At 46.0% G+C, this 24,456-nt stretch overlaps 2 protein-coding genes across 3 annotated transcripts in view; both read right to left on the bottom strand.

Moving 5' to 3' along the window:
• LOC309337240 (vespryn-like) overlaps positions 1–24,456 on the bottom strand; it is a 411,113-nt gene that overhangs the window by 313,210 nt on the left and 73,447 nt on the right. The gene's annotated exons all lie outside the window — the stretch shown is intronic.
• On the bottom strand, positions 2,639–15,545 carry LOC309336701 (uncharacterized protein). 2 transcript variants are annotated; one of them, XM_081852891.1, is made up of 6 exons: positions 14,664–15,545; positions 12,822–12,914; positions 11,405–11,534; positions 10,286–10,396; positions 7,439–9,101; positions 2,639–3,198 (listed from the first exon to the last, which is right to left on the bottom strand). In XM_081852891.1, exons 2-5 carry the CDS (start codon positions 12,894–12,896, stop codon positions 7,465–7,467), a joined length of 1,953 nt encoding a protein of 650 aa, XP_081709017.1. In that variant the 5' UTR covers positions 12,897–12,914; positions 14,664–15,545; the 3' UTR covers positions 2,639–3,198; positions 7,439–7,464. The 2 variants fall into 2 exon arrangements, with proteins under 2 accessions (XP_081709017.1, XP_081709018.1); XM_081852892.1 differs by having other exon boundaries at positions 7,439–9,098.

Raw genomic sequence — 24,456 nt, 5'->3', positions numbered from 1 at the left:
GGGACTCCTCTATATCTTCCCTTCAGAACCGCCGAGTCAAGAACATTCAGCCTAGCCGCGGTAAATAGTCTGCGGTATTCCACGTAGTGGATATCCGCCAGGTAGCGAGCTGGAGCAGCCCGATACATCTGCTCCCCCAGAAACAACCCAGGTTTCGCATGGGGGAGAGGATGGAACCCTGAGGCACCCCACAGCAGTTTCAGGTTAAGAACGGACCTCCAGAACGAATTAAGTTCTTAACCCAAGGTACCACTGTATTCTAAGAGTCCATGTTCAGACTTCCCATCATAGGAATAACTGCCCCCACCCCACAACTGAAAGGTCAGGATGGTGGGGAGTCAGAAAGTACCTGGACGGGTAAAGAGGAAACTCTGCACAGCAGTTCGGGGCGAAGGAACTGGAGACTCTTCCAGCTCAACATTTCCTGGTCTGAAGGTGCAGTTTGAACCGGTTTGGCAAATTTAGCAAGCGAAGGACGCCCTCCCTGGGTCACACGCTGGAAAAATCATTCTCGCCTCTCCCACTAAGTAAATGATTTGCCAACCCACCGGGCTTCGGAGACAACTTTCAGCTGGGCCTCCGTCAAGGAAACTGGGTGCTTCTTGTATTTAGAGATCAGAAAGGGAGTGTTTTTGGCAAGCCATGTGGGAGAGCCATTTTAGGAACGTGTCGAGATATGCGGTCGCTTGAAAGAGCTCCTTGGTTTTTGAAACACTTCTGGGCATGGCTAGAGATGTAAAATTTTCGGGAATTTTGAAGCCCCCCCCCCCCCCGTTTCCCTCCGGAAAAAAATGGAAATGTTGGAAATGTTGAAAACAAGTTCAGTGTGGAGTAGTTTTACAAATTGCGTGAAACACAGTGTATGCTTGCAATAAAACAAGTAGAAGATCAAACCTATCCATTCTGAAGGAAATCAGCTCCGAGTACTCACTGGAAGGACAGATCGTGAAGCTGAGGCTCCAATACTTTGGCCACCACATGAGAAGAGAAGACTCCCTGGAAAAGACCCTGATATTGGGAAAGATTCTTCCTTTTCTGCTAACGTCGTTTAAGAGGCCCAAGTTCTCAGAATCAAATTGTCAGCAACAGGTTGCTCCACGTTTTTTTGGCCAAATCGCTGATTTGTGGTTTCTAAAACGTGTGTGTAGATCAGGTGTAGTTTTACCGACATCATCATCATCATCATCATTATTATTATTATTATGAATCCGAACTTCAATGTCTAAAATTCCTGGTAGAGGACAAGAATCCTGAGATCACGTTAAGGCTAGCCAAATTCTGTGCGATGGCCATAAAACTTAGGGAACAAGCTGTGCTATCATAATGATTGAGGTTTTAAATGATAATTTTAGGTTATATGTTAGTGCTTAAGTTTTAATTTATATATTTTTTAACTGTTGCTATATCTGTATTGTCCCTGTTATACCTAATTTCAAACTCAAATGTATCCCTATCGTGTTTTATGACTGTTATGTATTGAAGTTCTCACCCTGGCCACCAGGGGTATCATGTATATAGTTTTCACTCAGGTCCATGTCAGTTAATTTAGGCGGGAAACCCTGGGTTGTTGTTGTTACAATCTTGACCGCCGGCTGCCTATAAAAACAGGCCGGCTGAGCTGTTTGCTGTTCAGTTCAGTTCCAGCTTACGATAAAGAACCACTTGGAGAAATCTCTGTGTCGTCTGCTTTGTCAACCCACTACTTAATAATGACTTCCTTGATATTGTATGTGGGCTGGAACTGGTCTGTGACCGAAATAATAACAGTCATTCATTCGTTATTATGATATTTATATTTATTTATTTATACTCCGCCCATCTGGCTGGGTTCCCCCAGCCACTCTGGGTGGCTTCCAACAAAAGATTAAAAAATACATTAAAACATCAGTCATTAAAAATTCCCTATCTTTCCTAAAGATAGGATATCCCCCCTTTTTCATTCAATGACATAGTGGCAAAGAATTGTAGAGTTGGAAGGGACCCTGGGGTCCAAACCCTTGTGATGCAAAACTCTCCACTAAAGCTTCCCAGATCCAACCTCTGCTTAAAAAACCTCCCGTGAAGACAAGTCCACCCCCTTCCAAGGGAGCCCATTCTTACTGCCAGAACGTTCTTCCTGATGTTTGGTCACAATCTCCTTTCTTGTAACTTGAAGCCATTGGTTCGTGTCCCTCCAGAGCAGGGGGGAAAGAGCTTGCTCCATCTTCCATGGGATAACCCTTTAGATATTTGAAGATGGTTATCCTATCTCCTCTCAGTCTCCTCTTATCCAGGCTACAAACCCAACTCTGACTTAAGGTCAACTACAGTGGTACCTCGGGTTACAGATGCTTCAGGTTACAGACGCTTCAGGTTACAGACTCCGCTAACCCAGAAATAGTACCTCGGGTTAAGAACTTTGCTTCAGGATGAGAGCAGAAATTACAGCGCGGCGGCAGACCCCGTTAGCTAAAGTGATACCTCAGGTTAAGAACAGTTTCAGGTTAAAAACGGACCTCCAGAATGAATTAAGTTCTTAACCCGAAGGAAAGGTAAAGGGACCCCGACCATTAGGTCCAGTCATGGCCAACTCTGGGGTTGCGGTGCTCATCTCGCTTTATTGGCCGAGATGACAGCTTCCCGGTCATGTGGCCAGCATGACTAAGCCGCTTCTGGCGAACCAGAGCAGCGCACGGAAACGCTGTTTACCTTCCTGCCGGAGCGGTACCTATTTATCTACTTGCACTTTGAGGTGCTTTCGAACTGCTAGGTTGGCAGGAGCAGGGACTGAGCAACGGGAGCTCACCCCATCGCGGGGATTCGAACCACTGACCTTCTGATCGGCAAGTCCTAACAGCAGACAATTTGCTATAAGAATTTAGAACTTCTTCTTTTTTGTCACTTTAATAAAGATACGCTTTTAGTGATTAACTGCATCCTACCCAGATCTGGAAAATCTTGCCTGAAGTGCCGGTAGATAGCAATAAAAGCATCAATCTATAAACACACACAAACACACTCCCAGGTTAAATGTACTTTCAGACCTGCGTCAAACACTCATAATGCCTTCACTTTGCAGAAATATGTTCATTCTCAACCATCTTTTTGGCAAAGCCTGTTTCCTCAGACAATATTCTTTCTCGAGTGGCTTCTCTATCTTCTCCCAAAACTCAGTGCTCCCATGGACTTTGCAGAAGAGCATTTCTCTTGGATAAGATGCTGGGATGAAGAAATAGAAGGAGAATTAGAGTACTGCAACATGTTATACAAAGGTCTGCTTCTGAAAAGACAGACATAATATTTTACAAGAAACAACACGGACAGAATAATTGCCACACACAGGAAGAGCAAGGATATAGCTTGAACGCTTCCCCTGTAGCTTCATTAATCATTTAATACAAATGGAAGTCGTTAACACTGTGGTTGTTGTATAAGGGATTGTTATTTTGACTGGGGTGTTAATAAGATTTTGGAACGCAGAAATAAAGTAAATTATCAAACCATTAATTCTAGCACACCGGGGGGGGGGACCTAAATTATATAATTTGGTATCTGAATGATTGGTATTAGTATTATAATTTGGCATTGTTATAATGAGGCTACTATTAGATTATTGTAATTGAAAACTAATAAAAAACATAATCTAATTTATGTATATATATATACCACCAATCCTGGCCCAACTACATTGGCTGCCAATTAGTTTCCGGGCCCAATTCAAAGTACTGGTTTTGACTCATAAAACCTTGAATGACTCAGGGGCACAATAACTCAAGGTCTGACTCTCCCCAGACCCTGTGTTCATCATCTTTGTGTGCCTCCTCTGCAAGAGGTCCAGAGGGTGGCAACACGAGAACGGGGCCTTTTTCCCAGTGGCTCCCCACTTGTGGAATGCTCTCCCCAGAGAGGCTTGCCTAGCACCCTCATTACATATATTTTAGGTTAAGGCAAAAACATTATTTTCCTCCCAGGCCTTTGGCTAATTAAATAATCTATGGCCTTTTAAACTGGGGGGGGGACTGTTCTTGTTTTTTATTATGCTATATATGGCTGTGTTTTTATATTGCAAACCACCCTATCATCTTCAGATGAAGGACGGTGTAGAATTTTAATAAATTATTATTAATAATAATAATAATAGGTAAACATTTTGAGCTAAACCTGATCTTCCCATTCCACAGAATGAAGACTGGAATCCTAGACTGTACTGCTTCAGATTGAGGACATCGGAGGAGAGTCAGCCAAAAATATTTCCCCATGTAAAAAAAGAAGAAAGAAAGAAAAAACCCTCTCTTCATGAAGTAAACTAGCTCATCGGGTTAAATTTGCCCTTTGGCTAATTAAGCAATCTGTGACCTTTTAAAAGCAGAGACATCACCTTGCCAACAAAGGTCTGTATAGTTAAAGTTTTCCCAGTAGTGATGTATGGACCCAGTAGAGAGCTGGACCATCAAGAAGGCTGATCGCTGAGGAATTGATGCTTTTGAATTATGGTGCTGGAGGAGACTCTTGAGAGTCCCATGGACTGCAAGAAGATCAAACCTATCCATTCTGAAGGAAATCAGCCCTGAGTGCTCACTGGAAACACAGATCGTGAAGCTGAGGCTCCAAAACTTTGGCCACCTCATGAGAAGAGAAGACTCCCTGGAAAAGACCCTGATGTTGGAAAAGATGGAGGGCACAAGAAGAAGGGGACGACAGAGGACGAGATGGCTGGACAGTCTTCTCGAAGCTACCATCATGAGTTTGACCAAACTGCGGGAGACAGTGGAAGACAGGAGTGCCTGGCATGCTCTGCTCCAGGGGGTCACGAAGAGTCGGACACGACTAAATGACTAAACAACAACAATGGGCTTTTAAACTACTTTTTTGTGGCGGAGGGAGGGTATTGTCTGACTTTGTTACTATGTTATGTATTTTAGTATTTATATTGCAAACCATCCTGTGATCTTCGGATGAAGAATGGTATAGAAATGAAACTAATTAATCAATTACCGTATTTTCCCCTCTATAACACACAGATTTTTTCTCCTAAAAAGTAAGGGGAAATGTCTATGCGTGTTATTGAGCAAATGTGTGGTCCCTGGAGCCAACTGGCCCGAGTGCATCACACATTTTATTCGAGGGTCGTCTTCGTTGCGGTCAGCAGAAGCCAGGGAAGTGCTTGCTAGGAGGTTTGGCCACTCTGCAGCGCGACTGTGTGTTTGCTAGTGTGTGTGCTTTGTGACTGTGTGGTTGCCTGTGTGTTTGTTCGCTAGCGTGGGTGCTTGGAGGGAGTGAGAGAGTGACTGACTGCTGCATCTTCTCCTGCAATTTGCCTTTTAAAAAATTGGAAGCAGCGGGGCAGTAAAAGCCACCTCCGAAAGCCCCATTTTTCCCTTCTAAGGCTGCAGCTCGGCTTTGGGAGCCCTGAACCCCTGCCTTGTTCTTGAGGGATCTTTGAGGTTTTCCCTTTAGCTTTAACCCAGCCCCCTTATTTTACCAGTTTATCTTCATTCTCGGTGTGGTAAACTGATTGCAGGCAGCCACACGTGCGTTCGAGCCTCCCAGAGAGAAAGCTGTTGCTTTCCTGCATTCTGCCTCAGGGTCTTACTGCCCACCCTCTTCTGTTTCGTTACTGTGTTTGCTCAAACGGAACAAAGAGCAGAGAAAACGCCTCCCCTCCAGGCAAGCAGAGGGGAAAGCAGAGCGTCCTTCCTTCTAATTCCTCTCCGTGCTCCGGTGGTGCTGCTGCTGCTGCGTCTAGGGACTCGCAGGCTACATGCAGGTGGGGGGGGGGAGAGAGCGAGCTGGCTGGCTGGCTTGGGTGGGTGAGTGGGGGAACTTTTGCCTTCCTTTCCTCCCTCCGGTAAAACCCCTCTGCTGCATTCTTAGCCAGCTGCTTCTCCGCACACCCCTCTCTGTGCTCCTTGTCCCTTCTATGTTTTTTCCTTCCCTCCCCACTTAAAACGTGGTTACAAAGCACGGATCCACATGGATCCTCAGGATCTTTGCATTGGGTCACCCCAAATTCACCATCAGATCACATAGCAATGATCTGATGCAAAAACAGGGCTGCAATGGTGCAAAAACGTGGTTACAAAGCACGGATCCACATGGATCCTCAGGATCTTTGCATTGGGTCACCCCAAATTTACCATCAGATCATATAGCATGTTCATGGCTACAGCCTGCACCATAAAAATCACGCACCCACTGTTGCCTGGGGCTGCAGTGGTACAAAAACGTGGTTACAAAGCATGGATCCTTAGGATTTTTGCATTGGGCTACCCCAAACTCACCATCAGATCACATAGCATATCCATGGCTACAGCCTGCACCAAAAAAATCACGCACCCACTGTTGCCTGGGGCTGCAATGGTGCAAAAACATGGTTACAAAGCACAGATCCACATGGATTCTCAGGATTTTTGCATTGGGCTACCCCAAACTCACCATCAAATCACATGTCTGTGGCCACAGCATGAAGCACAAAAATGATACATCCACTGTTTCATTCAGAATTATTTTTTCTTGTTTTCCTCCTCTAAAAACTATGTGCGTGTTATGGTCAGGTGCGTGTTATCGAGCGGAAAATACGATATTTCCCCATGTAAAAAAAGAAGAAAGAAAGAAAAAACCCTCTCTTCATGAAGTAAACTAGCTCATCAGGTTAAATTTGCCCTTTGGCTAATTAAACAATCTGTGACCTTTTAAAAGCAGAGACACCACCTTGCCAACAAAGGTCTGTATAGTTAAAGTTTTCCCAGTAGTGATGTATGGACCCAGTAGAGAGCTGGACCATCAAGAAGGCTGATCGCTGAGGAATTGATGCTTTTGAATTATGGTGCTGGAGGAGACTCTTGAGAGTCCCATGGACTGCAAGAAGATCCAACCTCTCCATTCTGAAGGAAATCAGCCCTGAGTGCTTACTGGAAGGACAGATCCTGAAGCTGCGGCTCCAATACTTTGGCCAGCTCATGAGAAGAGAAGACTCCCTGTAAAAGACCCTGATGTTGGGAAAGATGGAGGGCACAAGGTGAAGGGGACGACAGAGGACGAGATGGTTGGACAGTGTTCTCGAAGCTACCAGCATGAGTTTGACCAAACTGCAGGAGGCAGTGGAAGACAGGAGTGCCTGGCATGCTCTGGTCCATGGGGTCATGAAGAGTCGGAAACGACTAAATGACTAAACAACAACAATGGGCTTTTAAACTACTTTTTTGTGGAGGAGGGAGGGTATTGTTTGACTTTGTTACTATGTTATGTATTTTAGTATTTATATTGCAAACCATCCTGTGATCTTCGGATGAAGAATGGTATAGAAATGAAACTAATTAATCAATTAATTAAAGAAGAACGATCATTTAAGGCAGGTTGTGTTGATCTGCTCAGCAGTGGATAATCTCTGCTCCATAGACATAATTAAACCTGCCAGCCAAAATTATGACATGTGGAAGTAAATATAACAATGTCTCACCTGGTGTTCTCAGGTGTGAAGAATCTCTACTGGGATGAATATTCATGAGGCCCGTCATCTGTGTGAGCTGCCTGGTGTCTGAGAAGGGCTGATTTCAAAGAAAAACATTCCCTACACTTTAAGCACTTATATGGCTTCCTCCCAGTGTGGAGTCTCTGGTGGTTTTTGAGGTATGACGTCCGAGCAAAACATTTCCCGCACTCCGTGCATTTAAAGGGTTTCTCTCCCGTGTGGATCCTCTGGTGCATCATGTATTGCGATTTGCAAGCAAAACATTTCCCACACTCCATGCATTTATAAGGTTTCTCTCCTGTGTGGGCCTTGTGGTGCTTCACGAGGCTAGATTTCACAGTGAAACACTTCCCACACTCCAGGCATTTGAACGGTTTTTCCCCTGTATGGACTCTCAGGTGTGTCTGGAGATTTGATTTATTAGCAAAAGCCTTTCCACACTCCTTGCATGTGTAGGGTTTCTCTCCTGTATGAACTCTTTGATGTTCCACAAGACGGGACTTGAGATTAAAACATTTCCCACACTCCAAACATTTAAAGGGCTTCTCTCCTGTGTGAACGCTTTTGTGGATTGTGAGGTGCGATTTCTGACCAAAGCACTTCCCACACTCCAAACACGTATGTGGTTTCTTTCCCCCGTGGACTCTCTCGTGGTTCACAAGATGCAACTTCCAGGAAAAGGATTTCCCACACTCCAAACATTTGTACAGTTTCTCCCCTTTGTGGACCCTCTCGTGGCTGCGGAGGTGCGATTTCCGAGCAAAACATTTCCCGCACTCGGAGCATTTGCACGCTTCCTCGGTCGCGTGGCTTCTCTGGTGGAGCGTGAGGTTTGATTTCCAAGCAAAACACTTCCCACACTGCGCGCATTTGTAGGTTTTCTCACCGGTGTGCACCCTCTGGTGTCCCGTAAAGGCAGAGGAATCGGCAAAGCATTTCCCACACGCCAGGCATTTGAAAGGTTTCTCTCCCGTGTGGGTTCGGCGGTGGATCGTGAGGTGTGATTTCTGAGCAAAGGACTTCTCGCAGTCCACACAGTCGAAAGGTTTCTCTCCCGTGTGGGTTCGGCGGTGCATCACGAGGTACGATTTGTGAGCGAAACATCTGCCACATTCCAAGCACTTGTGCGCTTTCTCTCCCGTGTGAACCCTCTGGTGGCTCACAAGTTTAGATTTGTGGGCGAAACCTTTGCCGCAATCCAAGCACTGAAATGGCTTCTCTCCCGTGTGGATTCTCTGGTGCATCATGAGGTACGATTTCTGAGCAAACGTTTTGCCACATTCGGAGCACTTATATGGCTTCTCTCCAGTGTGGACACTCTGGTGCCTGTTGAGTTTTGGCTTTTCAGCAAAGCACATCCCACACTCCAAGCATTGGTGAGGTTTCTCTCCTGTGTGGACTCTCTGGTGTATCACAAGCGGCCATTTCCAAGCAAAACGTTTCCCACACTCGAAGCATTGGTATGGTTTTTCTCCTGTGTGGACTCTCTGGTGCTCCACGAGCTTTGATTTCCGAGCAAAGCACTTCCCACAGTCCATACATTTGTTCAGTTTCTCTCCTTCCATCATTTGCTGGCGATTGGCAAGGGCAGATATCTGCGTTAACTGCAACCCCCACGTGAAATATAAATTATTTTGACTGCACAGACCTGCTGAGATAAGAGGGAAATGGTAAAAAAAATATTTATTTTGGAGGATAAAGAAGATTGAAACATGTTAAGAGTTAGAAGGTGGAAACTCAGCTACTAACATAAGGTTAAGAAGAGGCCCGTCAACACCCACCTCTTCCTTCTCCCACAATGCCAGTACAGTTGTACAGTGGTACCTCTGGATACGAACGGGATCCGTACAGGAGCCCCGTTCGTATCTAGAAGCAAACGTAAATAGCAACAGCACGTCTGCGCATGCACGTGTCACTTTTCCCTGCTTCTGCACATGCGCATGATTTAATTTTGAATGTCTGCGCATGCGCAAGTGGCGAAACCCGAAAGTAATGCACTCCATTACTTCTGGGTTGTCGCGTAGCGCAACTCAAACGCACTCAACCCGAAGCGCATTCAACCCAAGGTATGACTGTACCTTAGTTTTCCAATTTAGTCCATTCTGGGAGTCCGTTCAACTCCCAAAACAGTTCGAAAACCAAGGCACAGCTTCTGATGGGCTGCAGGACGGTCCTGCAGCCCATCGGAAGCTGTGGAAGCCACACTGGATGTTTGGTTTCCGAAAAACGTTTGAAAACTGGAACAATCACTTCCAATTTTCGATCATTCGGGAGCCAAAATATTCGAGTTCAAAGGCGTTCAACTTCCAAGGTTCCACTGTATATCAAACACTAAAAAAGGTAAAGGGACCCCTGTTAGGTCCAGTCGCGGACGACTCTGGGGTTGCGGCGCTCATCTCACTTTATTGGCTGAGGGAGCTGGCGTACGGCTTCCGGGTCATGTGGCCAGCATGACTAAGCCACTTCTGGTGAACCACAGCAGCGCACGGAAACGCCATTTACCTTCCCGCCAGAGCGGTACCTATTTATCTACTTGCACTTTGAGGTGCTTTCGAACTGCTAGGTTGGCAGGAGCAGGGACCGAGTAACGGGAGCTCACCCAATCGCGGGGATTCAAACCACCGACCTTCTGATCGGCAAGCCCTAGGCTCAGACGCCACCCACGTCCCTATATCAAACACTAACTCTCAAAATATAAATATAATGCAGCTTAAGGGCTAGATGCTGTACAATAATTAAATTAGGAGGAAATCCTAACATTTTAAAAGGATAATGACCAGATTCCCCAGAAATCTGGAAAGAGTCATGGTCTCCTGGTTTCCCAAAACCCCTCACCTGAGTTGGAGCTGGAACTCTCTGTTTCATCCAAGTCCTGAGAATCTGGCACCCACAGCTCTCCCCGCTTTTCCAGCTGGCAAATAAGTTCAGGTTTGGCGAATGGAGTTCCTTCTCAGGAAAGAAAAACAGAGAATGTCTAAGCATGTGATCAACCCCCACAAACTCATCCTATGACCCCCCAAAGTGGCTCCGGAAAACAAGCCCCAAAAGTCCCTTTCACAACACAATTCACCATCAAATACATAGCTGAATTTCCTGAATCTATAAAAATAACAGCAAATTATTTTTTAAAAAATATCCCTGAACGCCTCTTCTTTCCTTTCCGGGTTGCACTGTGCATTGTTACAGCAACTTAAAGGTCAGAAGACTTTTTCCTAGGCAACATGTTGGCTATTGTATTTGTTTACCCACTACGTCATGGGTAGGCAAACTAAGGCCCAGGGGCCAGATCCAGCCCAGTCACCTTCCAAATCCGGCCTGAGGATGGTCCGGGAATCAGCATGTTTTTACATGAGTAGAATGTGTGCTTTTATTTAAAATGCATCTCTGGGTTATTTGTGGGGCCTGCCTGGTGTTTTTATATGAGTAGAAGGTGTGCTTTTATTTAAAATGCATCTCTGGGTTATTTGTGGGGCATAGGAATTCATTCATCCCCCCCCCCACCAAAAAAAAATATAGTCCGGCCCCCCCACAAGGTCTGAGGGACAGTGGACCGGCCCCCTGCTGAAAAAGTTTGCTGACCCCTGCACTACGTGGTTCGCCTTAAAACTGAGCTCCTCCAAAATCCCATGCCCATCTCTGCCATTTTGCACTGGTGTTACTCTTGATTTATAACCCATTTCAATGTACAGTGGTCAGTAAGCCTTGTAAATCCCTGACCCCATGCGTACGGCCTTAAATGATCTAAAGAATGCTAAAGAATGGGGCAGATGCACGAACAATGTAATGTCTTGGTCTTCGCTCAGAACAGCCTGCCGTGACATTGCAAGAAGGTAAGTATATCATGCAATCTGACCTTAAAAAACCTTAAGAAATTAGGACATTAATAAATACATAAAGTCGTTATTTGCCCTGAAGACATTCAGTTGTTTCGTAATGAAGACAGAAGCTCCTTACCCAACGAGACCACGTTCCCATAATTCTCCAACATGACATCCCTGTACAAGGCCCTTTGGTCAGGATCCAGCAGAGCCCCCTGGCTCTCTGTGAAATACACAGCCACATCTTCAAAGGTCACCACCGGCCCCTGCAAGGACAAAGAGACCCTCATCTCATTTCTCACATATGGTTTCAAAAGGATAAGGTAAAGGTAAAGGACCCCTGACAGTTAAGTCCAGTCACGAATGACTCTGGGGTTGCGGCGCTCATCTCGCTTTACTGGCCGAGGGAGCCGACGTTTGTCTGCAGACAGTTTTTCTGTGTCATGTGGCCAGCATGACTAAGCTGCTTCTGGTGAACCAGAGCAGCGCACGGAAAGGCCGTTTACCTTCCCGCCGGAGTGGTACCTATTTATCTACTTGCACTTTGACGTGCTTTCGAACTGCTGGGTGGGCAGGAGCAGGGACCGAGCAACGGGAGCTCACCCTGTTGCGAGGATTCGAACCGCCGACCGTCCGATCAGCAAGCCCTAGGCTCAGTGGTTTAGGCCACAGAGCAACCCACGTTTCAAAAGGATAGAACTCTGCAACTCTAGAATCCCTTTCAAAAGTCTCAGCCACAGACACAGAACAGAAAGTAGCCACCCCAGAGGGCATCTTACTCAGCTCAACTTACAGAAACCACTTGAAGCCGCATCTACTTATGCATTGCTCTCCAAAGCCCTAGCAACACAGGCCAATGTTTTTTCTGCCCAAAACTCCAAATGCAAAACACCAGGTTGTGTGATATTTAAAAAAGTTTTCTGGAATGTGCCAATTCAGATTGCAGTGGGTGATCAGAATACTCCTCCATACAAAAAACAAAACAAAACCAGTAACAATACCCTCCCTATGCAGAGAAAATTAGCATAGTCGGCCGACGTGTTCTAGTCTGTGAGATGTCTGTGCAGTATGATGTGCAGGACATTTTGTACCGGGGAGGGCATTCAAAATGCTCAGTTTTCCACCACCCCCACGTGATCTGCTTCCTGCGTAGACTTGCCCCAGATGCCCCACTCCGGAAATGCCCCACACAGAAGAAAGATTTGTATTAATGGAGATTGTAAAGCGTGGGTTGTAAACATTCCCATACTTCTTGCTCTGTGAATGAGAAATGCAAACCTCCATCCATTGTCCTGGGTAAACTAGTCTGTGGATCTTGTAGAACGTTCTTCCAAAAGTTATTTCTGCCGTAAATTGTCCCACTTACTAGATGGATCTTTTCATCCAATCCAGAAGAAGTCTTTTTACATTCACAAGGGGAGAGGGATGGAGGAAAAGAAGCAAACAAGTGGTGCATTGGGTTGTTCCCTGCCTGGTTGACTCTCCTTGCATTAGGTCCTGCTCCCCCCCCCATCTCCTCCCACCCACCAATCAGCTTACAGAGGATCTCCTACCTGGTTTGGCTGTTGTGCAACATCTTGCCTTGTCCTGGAAGGTGGGGGCAATCTCATCTGAGACTTGGATATCATTTTTTTCACTCTGTGGGGCTAAGGAGGGTGAAGCAAAGGGTGAAGAGGGGACATTTTCAGAAGCATAAACGTTCAATGCGACATCGCACCCCCAAAAGGGACAAGCCATTTGCTAACTTCACATTGTGGGAAGAAAGGAAGGGGCGAAATTCTCAATGGCTTCAGCACTGATTGCTCGGACAGTGGAAGTTGCTCCAAGTCCCAGTCACCGCATGGAAGCAGTTTAAAGTCCAAATAGTTTACTGCTGCAGAAGTAACAGTGTAACAGTTCCAGGACATCCAGCTTGTAAGCTTTTGCGGATACAGATACAGATATAGATACAGATACATACAAGTACAAAGTATCTCTGTGGCTCCAAATAAACTCCAGCCATTCAAGACAGCACTGAACAAGCAACAGACTCTGACTTGCACTGACAAACACTAACTGAGCTGAAATACATTAATTGCAGATATAGCTGGTGCACTGGGCTGTTATCATAGCAACTGGCTTGGCTGACCTTGTACATTTGATTAACTGATCCATGGGGTGATTTATGCTCAGAAAGGAAATGAACCCCTTCTCAGGTCCAGTTGCTCCAACACTGATGCACTAGGAAGCTTCCTTACTCTGAGTCGCACCCTTGGCCCCTCCTGTTCATTCAGTCAAGCTGGCAATGGCTACGAGGTCTTTGCCTTCCTGCTGGAGCAAACCTAAGATTACACCAGGTACCTTCTGCCAAAAAAACTATCTGTTCTACCCTTGAGCTCCCAGGTAAGACAGGTTTACCAATTCGGACAGGATAACTCATGAAGTGGCCATCTCTCTGTGGCTGAAAGATGGAAGATTACCACATCTATTCCTTACATCCCACACCAAAAGCGATGTCACACTTTACAGTCACTGTAAACAGCAATTTGCCACCCAAATTATTGAGGAGGCCCATGCCCAGGTGGTAGAAAGCCCCTTGGGGATAGAAACCCACTTCTGGACAGCTGATTCTGCCATTCTGCAAGATGCACAAAAGCCAAAGAACTGGTCCATTGAAAAGGAATTGAAAACCCTCAGCCAGGAACTACTTTATTTCTATTGGGGCAAGGTGCAACATCTCAAAAATAGTGAGCAAGCTTTCAGCTTCTCAAGAACTCTTTTCTTCCCTTTTCTAGGAAAGGCTTCATTCTCTCTACTAGACAATACTAACAACTGCCTAACATGGAGCCTCTCTCTCTTTCAATGATATTTTTACTAAGTTTCAACATTTTCAACATATACAATCCAATGTGCATTTAATTTTTTCCCTTTCTCTCTCTTTTTAAACCTAAAATTAATTTCCATCTTTGCTAATCTAAACACTGCCGTGTGTCTATTTCTAACTAAGGTTTCTGAGAATGCCAACTCCGTCCCTCTCACTTTCTCGGACCTGCGCGCAATCGCAGGCGGGAAGAACCGCGGTGTGTTTCTTGGTCCATGCGGTGGCGCTTTCCCCGGGTACAGCCTGATCCATCAAAGACCAAAATCCCTTCCCACATCGCATCTTTAAAGGAAATCCTGCAGACGCCATTTTGGCCCCCCCCCCTCCACTCGACCAACCCGCCACTCCCCGCTTTGTTTAACAGCTGGAAGAAGAGCTCTGAGCAACTCGCAAGCTTGCTCGCTATTTGGGGGCGCGCGCGAGATTTTTATGTTTATGGGGTTTTTTTCTTATTTGACTCAGATCAGGCGGAAATAAAAATAAAGGTTTTTTTTTTAATGCAACATGTATAATTCTAAAGGTAAACCCTACTCACCCGAAGTGCAGACGCGTCTTCTTGGCTGCTGCAGCCTCCAAGCTGGCGGAGACGATCCCAGGCAAAGGTAGCCTTGCGCGCCCTCCCTGCGCACTCGCGCAAGCTGGAGGAGAGTGCGGACCTTGGAGGAGCGCGAAGGGATCGGATCGGAGGCTGGGACCCGCGTCTCTTGCCCCTCTCCGAGGTGCTCCAGGCGTCGCCGGACGGAGGAAAGTCCGGCTCTTGCAAATTGACCCTGATCTCGGAGAGCGCGCGGGCGAGTCTTATGGCATCATCGCAAGCACTGCTCTGACCTTGGGGGTGGTCGGTGGGGAGATCTGATAGGAGACATGCATTTCCACGCAGGGGAAAGTTGCTCCCAGTCCCACTCAGCAAAGGTTCAAATGGGTTGCTGTTGCAGAAGAGAAGGCTCAGCAAAACAGTGCATAGATATAGCTACAGCTTGTCGGGTTGGCAACAGATCCCGGTTGTTCCAAATGAACTCCAGCAATTCAAGACTAGCGCACTCTGCATAAGGATGACGGCGCACAAACTAAGCTGAGCTATAGTCATCACAGATATAGGCAAGGCGCTGGGCCATTGCCATAGCAACTGGTTGACCTTGCACCTGCGATGAGCTCATGCCTGGAGTGATTTGCACTCACACATTAACCCCTTCTCATGTCTAGTTACTCCAATAATGGTGTGTGTGTGTATAAATATATAATTATTGCATTTAGGTAAAAAAAGAAAAAGGTAAAGGACACCTGGACGGTTAAGTCCAGTCAAAGGTGACTATGGGGTTGTGGCGCTCATCTCGCTTTCAGGCTGAAGGAGCTGGCGTTTGTCCACAGACACCTTTCCGGGTCATGTGGCCAGCAGGACTAAACTGCTTCTGGCGCAACTGAGCAGTGACAGAAACCATAGTGCACAGAAACGCCGTTTACCTTCCCACCACAGAGGTACCTATTTATCTCCTTGCACTGGCATGCTTTCAAACTGCTAGGTTGGCAGGAGCTGGGACAGAGCAACGGGAGCTCGCTCCGTCGCGGGGATTTGAACCGGCGACCTTCCGATCGGCAAGCCCAAGAGTCTGAGTGGTTTAGACCACAGCGCCACCCGCATCCCTGGTTACTGCATTCTCAAGCCACTTCTCTACCAAGGAGCTCAGTGCATGTATGGTTCTCCCCTTCCCCATTTGATCTTCACAACAGCCCTGTGAAGTAAAGTTAGGTTTCAGAGAGACTGGTAAGGGCTGGTTGGGGATTTGAACCCAGGTCTCCCAGGCCCTTGTGCAGGGCTCTTAACCTCTCCAGTGGTACCTTGGGTTAAGTACTTAATTCGTTCCGGAGGTCCGTTCTTAACCTGAAGCACCACATTAGCTAATGGGGCCTCCAGCTGCCACTGCGCCGCCGGAGCATGATTTCTATTCTCATCCTGAAGCAAAGTTCTTAACCCGAGGTACTATTTCTGGGTTAGTGGAGTCTGTAACCTGAAGCGTCTGTAACCTGAAGCGTATGTAACCCGAGGTACCACTGTATACACACCAGCTTCTTCTGTATATTACTATGATCAATAATAATACATGTAAGTTCTGTTTAGTTATTACTGGTAAGAGATGTTTCAACATCTCTTATCGTGTTTGTTGGCAACCTTGTTTGCGGCAACAAGTACTCCTTTCCTCGTTTATTTATTATATTTATATCTGGGCCTTTAATCCAAAGAGCTCGAGGCTGCGTACATCATGTGTATGCGCCCATCTGTGGGAAAACCACAACCCTGCGAGGTGAGGCAGTTAAAGAATGCGGCTGGCCCAAGTTCACTCACTGAAATTGCATGGCTGAGATTGGGGGGTGGGATTCACACCTTGGTCGCCCCAGTCCATGGGTAGGCCAACTAAGGCCCAGGGGCCAGATCCGGCCCAATCGCCTTCTAAATCTGGCCCGCAGACGGTGTGGGAATCAGCTTGTTTTTACATGAGTAGGATCATAGAATCATAGAATCATAGAGTTGGAAGAGACCACAAGGGCCATCGAGTCCAACCCCCTGCCAAGCAGGAAACACCATCAGAGCACTCCTGACATATGGTTGTCAAGCCTCTGCTTAAAGACCTCCAAAGAAGGAGACTCCACCACACTCCTTGGCAGCAAATTCCACTGTCGAACAGCTCTTACTGTCAGGAAGTTCTTCCTAATGTTTAGGTGGAATCTTTTTTCTTGTAGTTTGGAACCATTGCTCCGTGTCCGCTTCTCTGGAGCAGCAGAAAACAACCTTTCTCCCTCCTCTATGTGACATATTTGAACATGGCTATCATATCACCCCTTAACCTCCTCTTCTCCAGGCTAAACATGCCCAGCTCCCTTAGCCGTTCCTCATAAGGCATCGTTTCCAGGCCTTTGACCATTTTGGTTGCCCTACTCTGGACACGTTCCAGTTTGTCAGTGTCCTTCTTGAACTGTGGTGCCCAGAACTGGATACAGTACTCCAGGTGAGGTCTGACCAGAGCAGAATACAGTGACACTATTACTTCCCTTGATCTAGATGCTATACTCCTATTGATGCAGCCCAGAATTGCATTGGCTTTTTTAGCTGCCGCGTCACACTGTTGGCTCATGTCAAGTTTGTGGTCAACCAAGACTCCTAGATCCTTTTTACATGTACTACTCTCAAGCCAGGTGTCACCCATCTTGTATTTGTGCCTCTCATTTTTTTTGCCCAAGTGCAATACTTTACATTTCTCCCTGTTAAAATTCATCTTGTTTGTTTTGGCCCAGTTCTCTAATCTGTCAAGGTCGTTTTGAAGTGTGATCCTGTCCTCTGGGGCGTTAGCCACCCCTCCCAGTTTGGTGTCATCTGCAAATTTGATCAGGATGCCCTTGAGTCCATCATCCAAGTCGTTGATAAAGATGTTGAATAAGACCGGGCCCAAGACAGAACCCTGTGGCACCCCACTAGTCACTCTTCTCCAGGATGAAGAGGAACCATTGATGAGCACCCTTTGGGTTCGGTCAGTCAGCCAGTTACAAATCCACTGAGTGGTAGCATAGTCAAGACAGTAGAATAGTCAACAGTAGAATGTGTGTTTTTATTTAAAATGCATCTCTGGGTTATTTGTGGGGCTTGTGTATGCAATAACTAGGGGTGCGTGTGGTGTGTGGTCTAAACCACTCAGATTCTTGGGCTTGCCGATCAGAAGGTCAGAGGTTTGAATCCCCACGATGGGGTGAGCTCCCGTTGCTCGGTCCCTGCTCCTGCCAACCTAGCAGTTCGAAAGCACATCAAAGTGCAAGTAGATAAATAGGTACCACTCTGGCGGGAAGGTAAACGTCGTTTCTGTGCGCTGCTCTGGTTCAGCATCTTAGTCCTGCTGGCCACATGACCCGGAAGCTGTACGCTGGCTCCCTTGGCCAATAAAGCGAGATGAGTGCCGCAACTCCAGAGTCGGCCATGACTGGACCTAATGGTCAGGGGTCCCTTTACCTTTACCTCGGGTTAAGAACTTAATTCATTCTGGAGATCCGTTCTTAATCTGAAACTGTTCTTAACCTGAAGCACCACTTTAGCTAATGGGGCCTCCCGCTGCTGTCGCGCAATTTCTGTTCTCCTCCTGAAGCAAAGTTCTTAACCAGAGGTACTATTTCTGGGTTAGCGGAGTCTGTAACCTGAACATAGGCGCCGACTCCATGGGGCCTGAGGGGGCCCGAGCCCCCTCAAAAATTCGTTTGGGGGGGCTCCGCCCCCCCAATAATTTAAGAAAATTATTACCGTAAATTTCGCTCTATAACACGCAGATTTTTTCTCCTAAAAAGTAAGGGGAAATGTCTGTGCGTGTTATTGAGTGAATGTGTGGTCCCTGGAGCTGACTCGCTGGAGCGCAGGGGCAAAAATAGGCAAAAATCAGGCGAAAATAAGATCGGGCGGTGGGGCGGAGGGAAGGCGGAAGCTGCTGCTTTCCTGCATTCTGCCTCAGGGTCTTACTGCCCACCCGCTTCTGTTGCTGCGTTTGCTCAAACTCAACAAAGAGCAGGGAATCCCCTGCCCTCCTGGCAAGCAGAGGGTTAAGGAAAGGATCGAGTCCTTCCTTCTAATTCTTTCCTAGTCACACTGTGTGCAGGCTCCAGCCCACCACCTCCTCCTCTCCGTGCTCTAGGGACTCGCAGGTGGGAGAGAGAGAGGGCTGGCTTGGGGGGGACTTTTGCCTTCCTTTCCACCCCCCACCCCGTTACACTCGTCCCCTGCATTCTTAGCCAGCTGCTTCTCCGCACACCGCTCTTGTGCTTCTTGCCCCTTCTGTGTTTTTCCTTCCCTCCCCATTTAAAACGTGGTGACAAAGCACGGATTCACATGGATCCTCAGGATTTTTGCATTGGGTCACCCCAAATTCACCATCAGATCACATTACATGTCCATGGCTACAGTCTGTACCAAAAAAACATGCACCCACTGTTGCCTGGGGCCACAATGGTGCAAAAACGTGGTTACAAAGCACGGATCCACATGGATCCTCAGGATCTTTGCATTGGGTCACCCCAAATTCACCATCAGATCACATAGCATGTCCATGGCTACATCTTGCACCAAAAAAATCACGCACCCACTGTTGCCTAGGGTCACAGTGGTGCAAAAATGTGGTTACAAAGCATGGATCCACATGGATCCTCAGGATTTTTGCATTGGGCTACTCCAAACTCACTGTCAGATATTAAAAATCTTTATAAAATAGAGAATTAAATACATACAGAATGTTAAATTTTCAGTTTCGAAATATTAGTACTAGTTTAGTACTGTATTTCTATATTACTATAGTACTGTATTAGTTATTTTCAAATACTTAAATATTTTTAGGGTGTAAGACCCAATTAAAGCCCGTTATTTACATACAGTATTACAGTATTTACATACAGTATTAGGCATACTGTATTAACTTTATTAACTGTATTAAAGCATTAACTTTGAGATATTATTTTTATTTAATGAACCCTCAGCCTTATTCAAAGTAAGCTTAAATTAGCTATTTCACTTATTAATCAAAGTGCTATTACTGTGCGACAGCAATATTTTATGTTTTATTCTTTTAATGATAGTTTAGGATTTATTTAAATATCATTTCAGTCTTTTCAGAGCTATATATTCACTGCTCTGTAATAGTCTATAAGCATAATTGTTACTGTAAATTAAATTAGCTTTTTACGAAAATACCGTGCGTGTTTATGTTTTGTTTCTTTTTTCAAAGCCAAAAAGTGTTTCAGGCTTGTCAAGTTTCCCGGAGTGTGGAGTTATAGAGAGTTGAGTTTTTGGGGTTCTAATGTTGATCATATGACTCTAAAATACTTTTAAAAAACTTTAAAACTCACTAATTTTCATCTAAAATTTAGAAAACTTCCCGAGGCAGGACCCCGGTATGGGCCCCCCCAATATTTTTTATAAGTCGGCGCCCCTGAACCTGAAGCATCTGTAACCTGAAGCGTATGTAACCCGAGGTACCACTGTATAAGGCAGAGATTCAGGAGGACATTGATGCCAATCGTTTAATCGTTTTACGCGCCCGCGTAAAATCAAGAGGAAGAGAGAACTTGAGAGAGACCATCACAGCGCGCTTCCTGGGGCTTTAAAACATGAAGCTATCACGCACATCCACGGCCATCATTTTGCAAAGCGCAGCTTTCAAAGCTCCCCTCCGGCTGGTTTTGCAGCAGAGGCAGAGGCGACGGAGCGCGCACGCGCCTTCCCCACCAGCCGCCCCCTTGGCCCCCTTCCTCCGAAAGCAGCCATTGGGTCCCAGAGCAAGGGCTTGGCCAGGCGCGCCCAATCGCCGCGCGCTGCGCTCCCGTCTCAGCCAATCGGGCGCCTGGAGCGCGCCCTGAAGTGGAAGAGCTTTGCACAGAGTTCTCTAAAATAGATTGCCGTCTCTCCCCCTCCCTACGCCCCCACCATGTAAGCTCCCCGGTGCAGAAGGGGGAGCTGCCCCGCGTGGAAATCAGTGGAGGAATCTAAGGTAGATCCCCTCCAGCCAAAGGCAAAGTGAGGAGCTCATGCTCTCGCTAACCCAAAGTCTTATTTCATCTGAAACTTTTCTTTGAAAAAATATAATCGTTGCTGGAAGACACAGATGAAGGTGATGGACTACATGGAACTGGCGGAAATGACTGGCAGAATCCGAGACCAGGGAGAAGAGTCAGTGGAAGAAGATTGGAAGTTTATTTACAGAAACATTGTAAAATTAAGGAATGTTAGCAGGATGTTGGAATGAAGTTATGTGGTTTTAGCAGAAATGTTATAAAGGATTAAGTAAAAATGGATTGTTAATTAGCGAAAGAAGAGAATGTAAAATTATAGTATATCAAGATAAATTATTAGGATAAAAACAAAGATGGAAAGGATTTGCTGAAATATCTAATTGAACTAGAATACAAAAAAGGGTTGTGTGAGGAGGTCAAGGAAATAAGCAAAGGAAAGATAAGTTATGGAAAGGTTTGATTTGTTTTTTAATTGTTTGTATTTTTTGTCATCTTTTTTATTTGTTTTTATGCATTGTCTTGTTTTTTGGTTTAACTTGGTGTTCCCACTTTTTTTTTGGTAACCTTTAAAACTTTAATAAATATCTATTAAAAAAGAAAAACAAAAGAAAAAATATAATCGTTGAACAAATACTGTCGTTTACCATTTCTTTTCTCACCCATTGTTAGAGACTTCTCAGAACAACATCTCTTTTCGTCCTGCTCTTCCCTTCCTCCCACCCCTTCTCCTGTCGGATCCAACCCTTTTTGGTACCCGAACAGCAGCATCTAATCCTGCTGTCCACCCCAAACCAAGGTGCCTCATACCCAAGGCGGGTCACAAGCTCTTTTGGCGCCTGAGGCAGAAAAGCCCACAAGTTCCTCCTTCTGCCTTCTCCTTTGCAGTTATTAAGCTACCATCATAAGATTAAATGCGGAACAATTTCCTGCCCTTTCATGACATCACCCCCAAGTGGACCCCCCCCCCTCGGTCTGTCTCAGGGGAAGGGACAATCCCCAGGGACAATTCATAAAGTGCGGAAGCAATGCATGTGATTCTCATGCATCCCTTCAAAGCAGCTAATCACTGAGTAATAACAATTATCATTTATACCCCATTCATCTGGTTGGGTTTCCCCAGCCGCTCTGGGCGGCTCCCAACACAACATTAAAAGCACGATAGAACATCAAACAGTAAAAACTTCCCTAAACAGGGCTATCTTCAGATGTCTTCTAAAAGTCAGATAGTTGTTTATTTCCTTGGCTTCTGATGGAAGGGTGTTCCACAGGGTGGGCGCCACTACCGAGAAGGCCCTATTGTCTGGTTCTCTGTAACCTCACTTCTCGCAGGGAGGTTACCGCCAGAAGGCCCTCGGAGCTGGACCTCAGTGTCCAGGCTGAGCCCCAGATGCCCACCTTAGCCAATCAAGCTGCCTGATATCCAGGAATAGTTGTAAACAAAATCTGCCCTTATTTCCTCATGGGGTAAACAAGAGCCCTTATAGAGTCCTTTGTAGGTTCTCCATCGGTAGGAGAAAATAGCAGAGGCCAACCAGAGAATATTGAGAAGCAAAGCAACTAGTAAGCCTGATCTTTATTAAAGTTGTTGCAACAGGGTGCTCCCCTCACACGCAGGAAAGGAGGAGGACCCAGAATAAAGGTGTGCCTGCCCTTATATAGACATTTTAAATTCCCTGCCCTGGAGCTCAGACCACCCCTCCATACATCATACATAGATCACAGAAGGGGTGTAACCCAAAACCACCCCCCACAAACATCATACCTACCTCACAGAAAAGGCGGTCTACAACAGAAATTTGAACGTTGTTGTTTTTCCTGTCTGCCAGGTTATCTGATAATGCCTTATCCGATTGCCTTTCCTGGTAGTCTGGCCATTCCTTTGAGATGGTGATTTCCCAATTCCTGAGACTATGGGAAGGTTCCCTCACCCCCTCCCTCCTTGCAGAGAAAACATTTGGTCAGTTTGGGAGTCAAAATGGTTTCAGGGCGGTCTTCCTGTACTGCTCCAGACATGTGGTCCACATATCTATGTATGTGCTTGGTTGGTACATTTTCTGAACATTTATTATATATAAAAGACCTTAATTTTTTTATTACAAATTAAACCTAGGAACTGTGGTCAGAGTGATATGTTGTGCCTGTTCGAGAAAGACCATAAATGCACAGGAAAAGGTAGACCGGCAACCCCTTTGTTTCCAGACAGTGTTCCTTGGGTTACTTTTGACTCCACGGTGACCTCTTGTTGGACAGCTGCCCATGGGAAATAGCAGAGCAGAGATTCAGGCCAGGTCAATTCCACCCGGTCCAAGTCAATCATCATCAGAAACTGACACGGACAGTTTGGTTAAGAGCAGTAGACTCGTAATCTGGTGAACCGGGTTCACTTCCCTGCTCCTCCACATGCAGCTGCTGGGTGACCTTGGGCCAGTCACACTTCTCTGAAGTCTCTCAGCCCCACTCACCTCACAGAGTGTTTGTTGTGGGGGAGGAAGGGAAAGGAGAATGTGAGCCGCTTTGAGACTCCTTAAAGGGAGTGAAAGGCGGGATATCAAATCCAAACTCTTCTTCTTCTTCTACATGCCTAGCAACTAAGGTCTCACCCCATGCATCTGACGAAGTAGACTTGATGAAGTGACACAATAAATTTGTTAAGTCTTGCTGATAGCAAGAGCTGTTGGACAGTGGAATGGTCTCCCTCGGGAGGCTGTGGACTCCCCTTCCCGGGAGGCTTTTAGAGGTTGGACGGCCACCTGTCTTGAATGCTTCAGCTCAGATTCCTGCATTGCAGGGACTTATGCTAGAGAACCCTCGCGGTCCCTTCCAACTCTATAGTTCTGTGGTTCTATGAAAAGAAACGCTTTCACCGCAAGAAAGACGCTTCCCTTCCTGGCAATTTTTGGATGATATATATAGTTTCACGCTTCCCCATTTACAAATCACCATTTCAAAAATGTCTTATAAACATCACCCTAGAGAAAAGGCAACAGAGGTAATCTTGGGAACTGTAGTTTGTTAAGGGTGCCTGGAATAGCGTTGTAAGAGGTCGGCACTTTTCACAAGCTACAGTTCCCCAGATTCTTTGGGGGGGGGAGGCATTATTATTATTATTATTATTATTATTATTATTATTATTATGTATTTATTATTATTATTATTAGTGCTTTTTTCTAAAAAATAATCTGTTTAAAGACACTCTCATTTTCCTACTCATATTGAAATTCTGCACTTTAATGAGGCCAAACTTAGATTCACAAAATGTTTAGGGGTATGTGTACACCTGTTTCCCCCCCAGAAAAAGCTCCTCTTCCTCCTCCTCTTCTTCTTCTTCCTCTTCTTCTTCTTCTTCTTCCAATACAGTGGTGCCTCGCAAGACGAAATTAATCCGTTCCGTGAGGCTCTTTGTATAACGGTTTTTTTGTCTTGTGAAGCAAGCCCATTGACAGCTTAGCGGATTAGTGCTATTAGCGGCTTAGCGGCTTTTAGCGGATCAGCTGATAAGCGGCTTATCAGTGGATCAGCTGATAAGCGGCTTAGGGCTTAGGAAAAGGGGGGGGAAAGGGGAAAAACCCCGCAGGAACTCGCAAGACATTTTCGTCTTGCGAAGCAAGCCCATAGGGAAATTCGTTTTGCGAAGCGCCTCCGAAACAGAAAACCCTTTCGTCTAGCGGGTTTTCCGTCATGCAAGGCGTTCGTCTTGCGGGGCACCACTGTATTTATATCCTGTCTTTTTCCCTGATGAGGACTCTAGGTGGCTTACAACTAAAACAGAAACAGCTAAAAATATAGGCAGGAAACAG

Source organism: Podarcis erhardii (assembly GCF_964252035.2).
Source record: "Podarcis erhardii genome assembly, chromosome: 2".
In the NCBI taxonomy this organism is placed as follows: domain Eukaryota; kingdom Metazoa; phylum Chordata; class Lepidosauria; order Squamata; family Lacertidae; genus Podarcis; species Podarcis erhardii.
This window is presented reverse-complemented; position numbering and strand designations above follow the sequence as displayed.

Bases quoted from the DNA above. Each gene is read 5' to 3' on its own strand.
- LOC309336701 (XM_081852891.1), bottom strand. From the start codon at position 12,896: ATGATATCCAAGTCTCAGATGAGATTGCCCCCACCTTCCAGGACAAGG. The intron at 10,397-11,404 runs GTAAGGAGCTTC...TTTCCTGAGAAG, and splicing joins TGGGAACGTGGTCTCGTTGG to GAACTCCATTCGCCAAACCT. The intron at 9,102-10,285 runs GTGAGGGGTTTT...CTCTTATCTCAG, and splicing joins GAGTTCCAGCTCCAACTCAG to CAGGTCTGTGCAGTCAAAAT.